Raw genomic sequence first — 15,359 nt, forward strand, 5'->3', positions numbered from 1 at the left:
AGCTTTGAAGAACAAGTGGGTGTTCAAAGTTAAAGTTGAAGAACACAACTTGAAGCCCAGGTACAAAGCTAGATTGGTTGTTAAGTGATTTGGTCAAAGGAAGGGTATTGATTTTGAAGAAATATTTTCTCTTGTTGTGAAAATGTCCTCGATTCGTACAGTTCTGAGTTTGGCTGCTAGTCTTAATTTAGAGATTGAGCAGATGGATATGAAGACAACTTTCCTTCACGGTGGCCTAGAAGAAGAGATTTATATGGAACAACCTGAGAGCTTCAAAGTATATGGTAAGGAAAATTTTGTGTGCAAACTCACAAAGAGTCTATATGTCCTAAAGCAAGCTCCTAGACAGTTGTACAAGAAGTTTGAATCTGTTATAGGGGATCAAGGCTATAAGAAGACTTCATCAGATCATTGTGTATTTGTACAAAAAATTTCTGATGATGATTTTATCATCCTTTTATTGTATGTGGATGATATGTTAATTGTGGGCAAGAATACTTCCAAGATTGACGAGTTAGAGAAAGAGTTGTGTATGTCTTTTTCTATGAAAGACTTGGGTCATGCCAAGCAAATTTTAGGGATGAGAATTACTCGTCTCAAAGATGAAAGAGAGATTTATTTGTCACAGAAGAAGTACATTGAACGTGTACTAGAGCACTTCAATATGAAGAATGTTAAGCATGTTAGTACACCTCTTACTGGTCATATGAAGTTGAGCAAGAAGATGTGTCCTACAGTTAGGGAGGAAAAAGAGAGCATGGCCAAAGTTCCATATTACTCCGTCGTCGGAAGTCTAATGTATGCAATGGTATGCACTAGATCTGATATTGCTCATGCAGTTGGTGTTGTCAGCAGATTTCTCGACAATCCGGGAAAAGAGCATTGGGAAGCTATGAAGTGGATACTCAGATAACTTAGAGGAAGCTTAGATGAATGTTTGTGTTTTGGAGCATCAGATCCAATCTTGAAGGCTTATACAGATGCTGATATGGCAGGTGACCTTGATAACATAAAATCCACTACTGGATATTTGTTTACTTTTTCAGGGGGAGCTATATCATGGCAGTCATAGTTGCAGAAGTGTGTTGTACTATCTACAACTGAAGCTGAGTATATTGCGGCTACTGAAGCCGGCAAGGAGATGATATGGCTAAAACGATTTCTTCAAGAACTTGGATTGCAACAGATGGAGTATGTTGTCTATTGTGATAGTCAGAGTGCAATAGACTTGAGCAAGAACTCCATATACCATGCAAGAACAAAACACATTGACATCAGATATCATTGGATTCGTAAGAAAGTGGAAAGTGAATCATTTCACGTAAAAAAAGATCCACACAAGTGAAAATCCTATAGATATGATGACCAAGACGATATCGAAAGACAAGTTCGAGTTATGCAAAGAACTTGTGGGTATGAGCTCTCTCTAAAGAATATGAAGATACCTCTTTCCAGTGAATGGGACTGGAAGGAAAGATTTTAGGGTCCAGCCCCACTATTCCATCATTGACTTCAACAATTGCTGCATGCAATTGTCAATGGTTGGCAAATTGCAATAGCAGCAAATGTTGAAAAACTCACATTTACAAACTTTTGGTGGCACAACTTTGACATATTATGTATGGTGTTGAAATTTGCAGTTGCAAATTTCTTCTATAAAAGGAGCTCATTAGCTCATTTGTGAGATACACCAATTCATAGAGAAAGAAAAATATAGAGAGTTGTGAGGTTTCCATAGACTTTACAAGAAAATAGTCTGTGAAGAAAAATAGAGTGTGAACGATATTTTTAGTAAGGTGGAAAATCAAAAGAGTGTTATTCTTTTTGAGTGTGTAGTAGTCACTTTGAATATTGTATTCATTACTACACGGTGTAAAATTCCTTACTATAGTGATATCGGTTGATCCTCTTGGCCCATGGTTTTTCCCTTATTTAGAAGGGTTTCCACGTAAAATTTTTGGTGTCATTATTTTTCCATTTTATTTCTATCATTTGACCATATATATTTTTGTGTTAGTCTGCAATTTCCCAACAGTCATGTGCTTTGTCTACTTCACGATGTATGGAATGATGCTTGTTGCACTCGCTCCAAACTACCACATTGCTCTAGTGTCATAGACACCACTTGTTCTTTGTTGCAACGAAGATCCAATTGACTTGTAATACAAACTTATGATTAGTTTTGACAGTTTTTAAAACTTATGGGTATAAATCATATTTTTATAAAAAAGTGAAATATGTTTCTCAAATACTATGGCCAAACACATGGTGAAATTTCACCAAGAGTTTCACCCAAATAATATTTGGAAATCTATGACCAAACGCTAGCTGAAAATCGCACTCATACACCTTCAACAATCGACAATATCATGGGGTGAGGAAATCATATGGATCTGTTCGAACAAAGAGAAAATAAAATAGGAGGTTTAAGACTTTACCATATAATTTTCTAGGTAACAATTTTTAATAACGTGGAAATTAACATGTACTTGGTTGTAATCACGCACTATTGTGCTATAATGATCTTAATGTTAGGACAAAAAATAACCAGGTGTAATGCGGAAGCTAGCAAAGCAAACCTCGAAAGACCACGAGTAAGAAGACAAATGAGAAATATACAAACACACAAAGATTTAACGTAGTTCGGTCAATCGACGTTCGTCCACAAAGGAGATGAGCAATCCACTATATAAACATGAGAGTACAAAATATAGAGAGAAATAACCTCAACCAATTCACTTTAGTTCTAGCCGCAACCTTTTTTACAGTAATGAAGATTTTATTGGAGAAACTGTTTCAGAGAGATTCTCTCAGCATCTCTGAAGCCTCAGGCACTCTATCATCCCCGATGTCGAACACATAGATACGGTAGTATGCTTCTGGGGGTGTAGTTTGTCTTCTTCCGAACTACCTCAGGACCCGGATAGGCGCATATGGGCGGATACCTCGAATACCTGGTAGAGGAAGCACAAGTTTTCTGTCGCCTCGTACTATGACATCTTTCGAGATGAAACGGTCAAACATCCACTGGATATTTTCTTCTCTCAACTTAGAGAAAATTTGAGCCCATCTTTCTCTGGTTCTCCTTCTTTCTAAGTCTGCCCAAAACAACATGTCATTCATAATAAATTTCCCATGCTCTAATGTCCACCAAACTACTATATAACCCATCTCATAGTTCTTCAAGACTAAACCAAAGAAAAAAAAACACAAGAAAAATCACAAGGCCTAAAAAATGGAAGCTAACAAGAAACAAGGAAAACATTTTGTTCTAGTACATGGAGCATGCCATGGAGGTTGGTGTTGGTACAAGCTAAAACCATTGCTAGAGGATGCAGGCCACAAGGTCACTGCTCTTGACTTAGCAGCCTCTGGCATTGATTTGAGAAAACTAGAGCAACTTCGCACACTTCATGATTACACTTTGCCATTATTGGAATTGATGGAATCTCTTCCACTAGAGGAGAAAGTCATACTAGTGGGGCATAGTCTTGGTGGTATGAATTTGGGACTTGCTATGGAAAAATACCCACAAAAGATCTATGCTGCTGTTTTCTTGGCTGCCTTCATGCCTGATTCTATTCATATCTCATCCTATGTTTTGGATAAGGTGAGTATAATATACTACTAGCTCATTTCGTTTAAAAAAGAATGACCTAATTACGTATTCTTTTCATATATGGTATTCAATAGACAAGTAAAAATGGAAAAATGAGTTTAAGTTACGTTTCGTCTAGTCTAGTCTAGATCTGCCATTGTGCATATACTTAATTATTAGGTAAGCACATAGATATTTTAGGTAAAAATACAGCTTGACTACTGTGTTAGAAATAACAACAATAATTGAAGTAACAGAAAATAGCGTCATTTCAGGTTCTACTTATGGGGAAATTACCAATCAATGTGATTGCTGAGTACTTTCTGTATTGCGCATTTCTCCAACTGTACCTTTCAATTTTTTTGTTGTTTGGAATTTACGAATTAATAATTTGTTTTCAGTATTTACTCTCTCTTGGTTCATTTTTACTTGTTCAGATTTTATACCCTTCTTAAAAAACAACGATTAATATGAGCATTTTATCACAAAAATATTATTTGACTTATAAATCCAATTTGAATGTAAAATTTGTGAAGTACAATGAACGGACACCAGCAGAGAATTGGTTAGATACCCAATTTTTACCATATGGTACCCCTGAAGAGCCACTCACATCCATGACTTTTGGTCCCAAATTTTTGGCTTACAAGCTCTACCAGTTAAGCCATCCTGAGGTAATCTTTACTCTTTTATTATATACCTCATTTTTATTTTTCGTCGAAATAGAAGTAATCTTACATTTAAATGATAATGTGGTAGGATCTTGCATTAGTATTATCATTGGTGAGAACAAATTCTCTGTTTCTGGAAGATTTGTCGAAGGCGAAGTATTTCACAGATGAAGGATATGGATCAGTGAAGAGAGTTTATATAGTGTGTACAGAGGATAAAGGCATATCAAAAGAATTCCAACAATGGCAAATTGACAACATTGGTGTCACTGAAGCAAAGGAAATTAAAGGTGCTGATCATATGGCAATGCTAAGTATGACAAAAAAACTTTGTGACACTCTCTTGGAGATTGCCGATAAATACAATTGATCCATCTCGACTACATTAATTAATGTGTCCTCGCTCGATCTCATGTTGTTCCGCGTTAAATAATTGATTTGAATAAATAGTTGTTGTTGCTTTCAACTCGGAAAATAATACTGTATATATATGATTGTGGTGTGTATTGAAGAGTGTGGTGTGATAATAAAACTGTGTCAGTTCTTGTAATGACAATTTTTATGTCTCATTTACACTAATTGATGATTTCTGTAATATGAGTTGTGAAATATAAAAAAGATGTGAGCAGTTAAAATTCACTGAAATGGTAGAGAGAGACGAGAGCATAATACCAAAAGTTTTCTCAACCAAGTAAATCATATTTAACACTCTTTCCCTACTCTGTTTTGCCTGCAACTTTTTATTCATATGAAAGAAAGGTAGATAGGTATTTATAGTTGCTATAAATTTTGCTGTTAGATTCATACGCTTATTATTATACACATCAGTGTTAAATAAATATGCGGAAACCTAGAACAAGAAATCAACTTTAGGGAGTTTTTTCTCTTCTTCTATTATTCAATACTAGTATTCGTGTCCGCGCGTCGCGCGGATATTTTAAAATATAACATTGTTAAATTAAATTTATAACATTTTTCTAAAAAGTATTTTCTACTCTCTACCCAAAAATAAAAGATAAGATATCATCAATCATACACTAAAATATTTTTCACTCATCAACAAATATGAGAAAATAAGTAGAAACCAACTTATTTTCCAAAAAAAATATTTTCCTCCATACAAAACACACCCGAAATGCCTACCTTTTCAATAATGGTGAACGGGCAGGTGGACATTCAAGCAAAACAGCCAACAACCACATCTAATATCCGCAACAATAACAATAACATGTGTATGCAAAAACTTATCTCCACCCTACTATTACTACTTCTTTGAAACTACAACATTTTCGTTAAAATACACTTGCGTGTATTATATCTAATCTAATACATAAAATAAGAAATTCTGTGGAGGCAGTGGAGCCTGACACCATTTGCATTAATAACTCATAAACATTAATTAAAAAATTAAAGAAGATACGTGAACAGACAAGATCACAAGAAAGACGCAGATCGATCTGTTTAAAGTTTTGTCTTGAATGAACAGAGATTTAAAAATAAATGAAAACCTTGCTCACTTCATTATAGATCAAGATAAAAGCAGCCTAATTGAGCCAAGCAAATTATCGGAAGAGGAGAAATATGGAGTACGTGAACATTTTGGTAGGAGTTTTATTCGCCTGTTTTTTGGTGCGTGGAGTTGTTATTTCACTTAGAAGAAGAAGCAAAAGAGTTGCACCAGGTCCATTCCCTCTGCCTATTATCGGAAATCTTCACTTGCTTGGTCATAAACCACAAATATCACTTGCTCAACTGGCAAAAATATATGGTCCAATTATGAATCTGAAATTGGGGAAAATAAACACAGTCGTCATTTCTTCATCAATCTTGGCTAAAGAAGTAATGCAAAAGCAAGATTTATCCTTTTCCAATAGGTTTGCTCCAGACGCACTTCGTGCCTGCAATCAATCTGATTTCTCTGTTGTGTGGTTACCTGTCAACAACTCACAGTGGAGAACGCTTCGTAAGATTATGAACTCTCACATCTTCTCTGGCAACAAGCTGGACGCTAATAAGCATCTCAGGACAAAAAAAATCGAGGAGTTGATTGATTATTGTCACAAGAGTGGGCAAAATTGTGAAGCAGTGGATATTGGCAGAGCAGCTTTTAGAACTTCCTTAAATTTGTTGTCCAACACTATTTTCTCTAAAGATTTGACTGATCCATTCTCTGATTCTGATAAGGAAATTAAGGAATTGGTGTGGAATATCATGGCTGAGGCTGGTAAACCCAATTTGGTGGATTTTTTCCCCTTTTTAAAAAAGATTGATCCACAAGGCATAAGGCGGCGCTTGACAAATCATTTTAGCAAGGTTCTTCAACTTATGAGTAGTTTGATTGATGAGCGGTTAAAGGAAAGGGAAATGGGAAATCGTGAAAAAGTTGATGTGTTAGATGCCCTTCTCAGCATTAGCCCTGAAGAAATCGACAGGAATCATATCGAACATCTCTATCTAGTTAATTATCGTATCTTTAATATATTTTCAACATGTAGCATGTGATGGAACGTTTTACTAGATTATATGATCTTACACTAGTAAGTTTTGCAGGACTTGTTTGTAGCAGGGACAGATACGACATCAAATACATTGGAGTGGGCAATGGCAGAACTACTTAAGAATCCACATACTTTGGAGAAAGCACAAAAAGAACTTGCACAAGTAATTGGCAGAGGCAAACTAGTAGATGAAGCTGATGTTGCACAGTTACCTTACTTGCAATGCACCGTGAAAGAAGCATTACGATTACACCCACCAGTTTCTTTATTAATTCCTCGCAAAGTGGAGGAAGATGTTGAGCTTTGTGGCTATACTATTCCAAAAGGCTCGCAAGTTCTAGTGAATGTATGGGCAATTGGGCGCGACTCTGGCATATGGGAGAACCCTTTGGATTTTAAGCCAGAGAGGTTTTGGGAGTCAGAAATAGATGTTAGAGGTCGGGATTTTGAGTTGATTCCATTTGGTGCTGGTAGAAGAATTTGCCCTGGATTGCCTTTGGCTAGCAGGATAATTCCAGTCGCGCTAGGTTCATTGATAAATACATTTAATTGGAAGCTACATGGTGGAATTGCACCTAATGATTTGAACATGGAGGAAAAATTTGGTATCACATTGGCAAAAGATCAACCTCTGCTAGCTGTTCCTATTCCACTGTAGATGTTGGGGTAGACTAATTAAGGTTTACAGTTGAGCAAATTAAGTACTAAAGTTTTTCCTTTTACCATCCAGCACTGACTAAGTTAATGGTGGAGTGGAAGTGTTCAACTACTCGAGTAAGTCTGCGTGTTGTTTGAATTTGGGTTGTCAAAAGGCTACGTTATTCTATTTGTAGAATCTATCTATGCTTGTGTATCTTTGAAGATAAGACCAACTCTCCGGGATTTAATAATTTCTTGGTGAAACTAATACTTCCTATGTCTCAATTTATTTGATATATTTCGGATTTCAAGATTCAAACAAGTCTATCTTTGCTAGTAAATTTTCATAGATCTTTTAAATATTTTGAATTATCTATTATTGTGATTTATATTATTTTTTACATAGTTTACAAATATATAAATTTCATTTTTAAAAAATTGAAGATTCCATGAGCAAATTTTGGATCAAATTTAAATTGTTTGACTCTCAAAAAACGAAATGTGTCACATAAATTGGGACAAAGTGAATAAGATATTCATTTCCTTGGCATTAGACCGTGTTTATTTTTCCTTTTTGGCCCCTCTCCATGATATAATCTTAATTCCAGGTGGAATTAATGATAATAAATTAGGACTAATCTAGTATATAATAAAGGAGAAACATAGATAAGATGATATAGAACCTCTCTATTGTCTTTATTTGCACAAGGAAATCTCGCAAATAGCCACTATAATAAACTTAATTAGGCTCCTTAGCTATATTTTGTATATTTACGGGCTGTAGCTATAGTTTAAACTGTTATGGGCAACCAAAAAAAAAGTTGTTATGAGTGACCTCATTATATAATTTGCGACGTTTGTATAATTCTCGTATGTTTGTATAATTTGTGTCGTCCATATTTGTATAAATTGATTTATATTTATTTTTATATAAACTATTTTCGATTGATTGAATCGATTGATAATTATAGTTTTGGTGGAATAAGTGTTTGTATAAATGAGTTATTTCTGTTTGTGGTTGTATAAACAGAGTAGTAACAATTGTTATACAAATTATATTATCCAAATTCCAAAATTATACAAATATGATAAAACTCGAAATAATGAATTTATACAAACACAAATATCTAAACTTTAAACAGTTATACAAATTATATTATACAAATTACATTAGACAAAAGTTATACAAATTATAATATACAAAATTCTGAAAACTAGATGTTTATACAATTGAAACTCGACCGACACGTTTATCGACTGTAACTCAGCGCGTAATTTTGTTTAGAAATTAGTGGCGAATGGTAATTAATCCAAACTATAGCTATATTAACTAGTTAATATGTTTATCACGCCCCGATACTACACCCTGGGCGGAATTGGCACCCGAAAACCATTGCTAGCCCAAGCGAACCCTTGGCCTGACTTAACTCTTAGCAAAATACTTATCTAACATGAAAACAGTCTCAAAGGATAAACTCATGCAATAAACTTACAATGTCTTAACAGAAACATTCAACTAGCCAAAATGGCAACTCAAGTCTCAACATCAATACTGAAAAAGGAAAAGACTCATGAGCTGACAATAACTAACTATCTATGAAGCCTCTAACAACTTAGATGGACATCGAGACAAGACCCACGACATCCTAATGAACTAGAATAATGAAAATAATAAAAAGGGGATCCTCCGGAAGCAAGGAGGCTCACTAACAACTCTGAAACTCAACTGGATCAACGATGCGCTGGATGTTGATCCTGATTACTTGTATTTGCATCATAAAAGATACAGGCCAAATGACATCAGTATATTGAATATACGAGCATGGGAGGGGAATTCTAAAACAAGACATAACCTTGAAAGGAACTGAAGGAACATACCTGGTCTCAACTCAACTCATTTCAATATAAAACAGTAATATAAATGCAATATAAAGAAAAACTCTTAAAACATGCGGATAACAACTCTGTGTATTTGAAGAATATACAATAGTAACTCAGTTTGTATGCAAGGATACAATTTAAACTCTGTTTGTATTGAAAATACAAATAACTCTATGTATATAAGAATACAAAAATATCTTTGTGGGAGTTTCTCTAACCGACAACCATCACTATGAGCTATGTGATGATACAGTGTTTTGCCTCACGCTGTCAGGGACGTCCTATACCTTGTCAGGGTATAAAACTTAACTACTAAGTGGATCCACTAGTCTATGCTAAAAATACACTAAGGAACCCACATGTTCATCGAGATGAGACTAGTCTAGCCTGGCCAATCATTTTATACAAAATTCAAGGAGGTTCATAAACTATTTGGGAATATTTGGTGGGGCTGCATATCAGTCGGTTCGGTTCAGTTTTAAATTTTATCGGTTCGATTTATTAATTATTGATTTGTAGAAATACTTAATCATCATAGAACCATAAGATATTGGATTACTAGTTGTTGGTTTATTGGTTATTGATCGATATCGGTTTTAACATTAAAAATTGGGGAAAATGACAAATATACCTCGAACTATTGTAAATGCTATCTAAATACCTTTCGTTATACTTTTAGGACGTTGATGTCCTTAACGTCCAAATTTTGGGGCGTATATACTCTTTCTACTAACGGCGGGACACGTGTCACAATCTATAACATTTACTCTATTTTTATTAAATTTTTACCCATATTTAAAAGATCCACCCATATTAATTAAAAACCGACCCAAATAACATAATGCCCACCCAAATTATAACCCAAAACCCTCAAAACACTTCTCCATCTTCTCCGTTTCTCATCCTCCGAATTTTGGTCGAATTTGGCTGATTTCTGGCCAAGTTCTTCGATTTTCAAGCTGTTGTTCACGGAAAATGTTCCTGCAAATCCCAAACGAACTCAGCCCTCCACATAATTAATTAATTAAATTTGAACTGATGAATTTTGATGGCCGACACAAATAGAAAAGCCACATCAAGATTACCATTTTCATCAGGGCTATTAAATGGAAGCAGCCATCTCTAAATGACACTATTACGGTATTACCTTTCCACGGTAAATTAGGACCAATCCCATCATGAAATTTGCAATTGCTAACAAAAATCCAATGGGTCTGTTTATAATTGAATTGAGGATCAAAATGGGTTGATCATTGATGAACGAGGATACACCAAAAATTCGAATGACAGGTCGTAGAGGAAGAGGAAAAAACAAAGGACAAAGTGCAGATATTAATAAGTGTTTTGAGGGTTTTGGGTTATAACTTGGGAATGGATATTATGTTCTTTGGGTGGGGTTTTAATTAATATGGGTGAATCTTTTAATAATGGGTAAAAATTGTAATAAAAATCGGGTAAATATTTTAGATTGTGACACGTGTTCCGTTGTTAGTAGAAAGGATATATACGCCCCAAAATTTGGACGGTAAGGACATCAGCATCCTAAAAGTATAACGAAGGGTATTTATGATAGTTCGGGGGTATATTTGTCCTTTTTCCCTTAAAAATTTGAGTCATTTGACAGATTTTTTTTTAATGAAAAATCACTTAGAAAGAAAGTGACAAATCAAATGAACCAAGCACGTGATTTGAAAGACTGCATCTTGCTCCAAAGCAAACACTATCACATTGTTTAATAACCGAGAGTTTGAGACAGACAGAAATATAAATATGAAACTAAACTCTAAGGGGTCATTTGGTTACTGTATAAGAGACATCTTATTCATGTATAAAAGTTGCATTAGCTTTACTGTGTTTGGTAGAAGTTTTGTATTAGGTATAAAAGTCAGCATAACTTATACCACGTTTGGTTGGTAAGAATTTAAATGTTGTATAATAGTTATTCATGTATTAATTTATACGGTGTTTGGTTGCATTTTTGTAGTCCTACATAATTAATACCAACATAACTTATGAGGGAATCTATGTATAAAGTTATGCAGGGTAGAAGGTGAAATAAGTTATGTGGGTATTAGTTATACATGTATTAAAATGATAGATTACATATTTACCCTATTAATTTATTTTTTATTTTTTAATTGGAAACTTTACTGTTTCCTATATACGTTTGTTGTTTTTATTTCTTTTTATATATAGATCATTTTCATTTCTTTTAATTTATTTTATTTTATTTAATTGGAAACTTTACTGTTTTCCTATCTACGTTTGTTATTTTTATTTCTTTTTATATATAGACTATTTTCATTTTTTTTTATATTTACCGTTTTTATTTATTTATGCAAATATAAATATTTTTTTAATATTAGAGATTTGATTGTATATTTTTTGACGGTACATATGCTAATCAAATATTAGCATTATGCTGGAGTTGTTCTATCAGTTTAGGATTTTTTTGTTTCCAAATTAGATTATTTCTAGTTGTTTTTGTTTTGTCTATTTTGTTGATCGACTTGGTCACTCTTGGACCTTGTTTGGACACATTTTTATTTGATGAATAAATAGACATGGTCCAATGTTGATTAAAAAAAAAATAAAAATATTAGTATTGTATATTATTCAATATATTCCACATTTTATTAACATGTATTATTATTTTGTAAATAATATATATTAATAATTTACTACAAGTTTAATATAATAGTTAATAATTCATGTATTGTAATCTCTACATAACTAAATAATACCTACATAACTAATATCCACATAGCTAATACCCGCATAATTAAACCCTGCATAACTAATACCTGCATAACTAAACCCTGCATAATTAATACCTGCATAACTAAACCCTGCATAACTAATACCTGCATAACTCTAACCAGTAACCAAACGGCCCCTAAGTCAAGGACTTTATACACCAAATGGTATAAATATAATTATTTAATTTACTCTCCGGTTATTATTAGTTAACTCGTTAAGAAAAAATCACAAACCGTTAAGAGTTGATAATTCGATAATAAAAAAAATTAAAATCGTTATTTAAACCGCTAAACCAATAATTTTTTTCAATTTGAATTATTGATTTTTGTTCGATATTAAACGTACAGCTCTAATATTTGGTATGTTTGGCTCTAAAAGATGGTAAATTACATTTATTTATTCATGTTAATAAGCCCCTAATGTGTTTTGGAACCTCAATAAAGAGTTGAACATTTCGGTTCTTGCAATACTATAACCCAAGTTTGCCAATATTAGTACTCAGCAGATTGATTGGTTTTTCTATAGCTATGATTGTGATAGAAATTGGGAGATGGAAGATTATCGAGAAAATTTTCTGTATTGATCAGTACTCAAAATGAGTCTATATATATTACAATTCTATGTATGAAAAATAAAGAAAGATAAAATTTTAGTATTTACACTTGTCCAATTATCATTAGTGTAGGGATGACAGTGTCTAACTACATATATTCCTTTTTGTACTCATCATATGCCCTGCTACAGCTGGCAATAGAGTCTTGTGTACGATGGGGATCATTCTTAGTACAAATCTGATCAATTGCCTTTATTTCTCCACGTGTCTCAGATTCCAATAGATTATCCCAAACCCATGTTCAACTAAACTCTAAATTTCTGAGTCCGGAGTCCCCCTTTTGGAATTTTTGATCAATGTTTTTGTCCTTTTGGCTCCTGACTCCTAAATTTTTTTTATGAAACTGAGAATTCTCTAAGGAGTTTTTCATTCTCTCTTTATACATTTAGCTAGCAGTAAAGAGTCTGTTTCACCAATACAACTCTAAAGTTATTTTTTGTACACCATTCGAATAAAAAAAACATGGTTGATACTTCTGTCATATTACTTGTATTAGATTCTAGGTAGATAGTATAGGCAAAAATAAACATTCCATGTTAATTCATTTTTGTTATAGTGTCACATGCAGGGGCAGCTCAACGCAATCGGAGGCCTAAAGCGAAACTTCAACTAGAGGCCTAAAATCTAAATAAACTTTATATGCATTATTTTTATTTTTTTTTAAAAAAAACTTACATTTTTAAATGCAAAGTATACTTAATATTTTTTTATAAATGATTTATTCGATTTCTTTTTCAATTATTAGTTTTAGATAAGATTTTATCAATTCAACATTGAAAAACATTTTCTTACTTGGGCAATTATTATACGACTTGTTAGCATAGAATTTGATTCAAGAAGTTGATAATTTTGTTTACTCCACATTTTACTATGCTTGTTGTAATGCTTGAAAATCTAAGAAGAAATAGAAAAAAAAATTACAATTCACTTTGCTCAACACTTTTTGACTATTGATTCATATTTTTGATGGAGTATTACTCTAACTTATCAAAAATTTAAAGAAGAGAGTGTAAAAGGAGTTAAAAGAACAAAATAATGTGAATATTAGCGTAGAGAGTGTAAAAAAATAAAACAATTCTTCTTGATTTCTTCTATATAAATGGAATTAAAGAGAATAAAATAATATTTTTGAAAAAATATTATCATAATTAATTAATCTTTTTTTAAAAAAAATTAACACATAATTTATTATTGGTAAAAAATTGAGGCCCCCTAAAATTGGGGGCCTAAGGCCAATGCCTTATTCAAATAAGCATAGAGCCGGCCCTGGTCACATGTTTGACAAATTGTACTCTAGTCATGTCCTATTGTAGCATTTTCTAATCTCTTATTAATGATCTAAAATAGTACTCTCTCTGTCCCTATTTACTTGTCCATATTTCCTTTTTTAGTTATCCCTATTTAGTTGTCCATTTTGACAAATCAAGAAAGGACAACAAATTTTTTCCTATTATACCCTTATTTACACTTCTTGAAAATTGTAAAAGTGTATGTTGTTTCCCTCCAATTTATTTCACTTTAATTCAAATAAGTGGTTGTAATTTTGAAGTGAAAAGTTGTCATCAGGGTAAAATTGTAACTTCACTGTGCTAATCATTGTTGCCTTAATCTGTGTGTCATTTCTAAAGTGGACAACTAAAAAGGGACGGAGGGAGTAGTAGTATGTTAATTTTTGTTCTGTAGAATAAGGGGTTGATATTATTAAAAAAATTGCTGCATATGACCCACAATAATTTCTACATATGATCGATCAGTGGTAATATTCTTGTAATGAGTTGTGCAATGATGTTAGGGGTCTTGTTCAGATTCTATTAATCCTAAGAAGGTCCACAAAATATTTTCAAATTCTCATTTACTGAAGAGATGGTCATTTTCATGAGTCACTTGGATTTTCTTTTGATGTTTACATATTCTGTTATTATTTGTTAACTTTTTGCATCTAATATATTGGATAAATTACATTATCACCCCTTTAATTTCACTTAATACTAGTTCTTCTTTTAGATTATTATATTATACATGGAATCGATCAATACTTGTTAGAATTTGATTGAAAAGCAAAGCAGCTATATGTCCTATATAATGAATAATCTGCTAAAATTAATTTGAAAATCAAAGATAAAACATAAATTAATGGGATCCATTAAGATCATATATAAAAAGAAAAAGACTTAAGTCATCGACAACCCCTTAAAGTTGTCTGCATAATTCATTTAGACATCTCAACTGAGACTCTTACCTATTAGACACTTTAATATTAACAAATATTTATCTATTGAACATAAAATGACAACTAGCTTTAAAAAATATTGTGCGTGTAATTCACACACATTATCTTGACATAATCACGAATAGAATTACGACACGTGGCACATGGGCCCATGATTTTAATTTTGAAAAATAAAAAATAATTTTTAGCCTTTAATAATCTAGAAAATTAAATTGACAAAAAAAAAAATCTCTCCCGCCACCCACCCCCATCTAACTTGTTGCTTTTTCTTCTTCATCTTCTTCCCTGTCACTCTGTCATCGACATCCACCATCGATTCCTCCGGCGATAACAAAAAAGAAAATATCTCCCCCACCCCATCCCGAGTACACCCACCTAATCATTTCCTCTTTCTTTTTTCTCCATGTGTTACTCGTTATATTCTATTCCTCCGGTAACTATTGAAATTTTTGTAAAAATAATCGACGTC

At 33.0% G+C, this 15,359-nt stretch overlaps 2 protein-coding genes across 4 annotated transcripts in view; both read left to right on the forward strand.

Moving 5' to 3' along the window:
* The first annotated feature begins 3,206 nt into the window (after window positions 1-3,206).
* Window positions 3,207-15,359, forward strand: part of LOC125840178 (salicylic acid-binding protein 2-like) — a 99,510-nt gene continuing 87,357 nt past the window's right edge. The window contains exons 1-4 of one of the 3 annotated variants that reach the window (XM_049519142.1): window positions 3,207-3,610; window positions 4,135-4,272; window positions 4,358-4,642; window positions 4,677-4,726. In XM_049519142.1, coding sequence (XP_049375099.1) covers window positions 3,236-3,610; window positions 4,135-4,272; window positions 4,358-4,639 — 795 coding nt within the window. In that variant the 5' untranslated portion in view covers window positions 3,207-3,235 and the 3' untranslated portion in view covers window positions 4,640-4,642; window positions 4,677-4,726. Of the gene's footprint in view, window positions 3,611-4,134; window positions 4,273-4,357; window positions 4,648-4,676; window positions 4,727-15,359 lie in introns of those variants that run through there. The other 2 variants (XM_049519143.1, XM_049519144.1) reach the window with 2 other exon arrangements.
* Window positions 5,851-7,425, forward strand: LOC125840172 (geraniol 8-hydroxylase-like). The gene is made up of 2 exons (XM_049519135.1): window positions 5,851-6,726; window positions 6,820-7,425. Exons 1-2 carry the CDS (start codon window positions 5,851-5,853, stop codon window positions 7,423-7,425), a joined length of 1,482 nt encoding a protein of 493 aa, XP_049375092.1.

This window comes from Solanum verrucosum, unplaced genomic scaffold, assembly GCF_900185275.1.
Source record: "Solanum verrucosum unplaced genomic scaffold, falcon-dt-bn FXZP01000180.1, whole genome shotgun sequence".
Lineage (NCBI taxonomy): Eukaryota > Viridiplantae > Streptophyta > Magnoliopsida > Solanales > Solanaceae > Solanum > Solanum verrucosum.

Coding starts and splice junctions, on each gene's coding strand:
- LOC125840172 (XM_049519135.1), top strand. CDS start 5,851: ATGGAGTACGTGAACATTTTGGTAGGAGTTTTATTCGCCTGTTTTTTG. Junction 6,727..6,819: donor ATATCGAACATCTCTATCTA/GTTAATTATCGT, acceptor TAAGTTTTGCAG/GACTTGTTTGTAGCAGGGAC.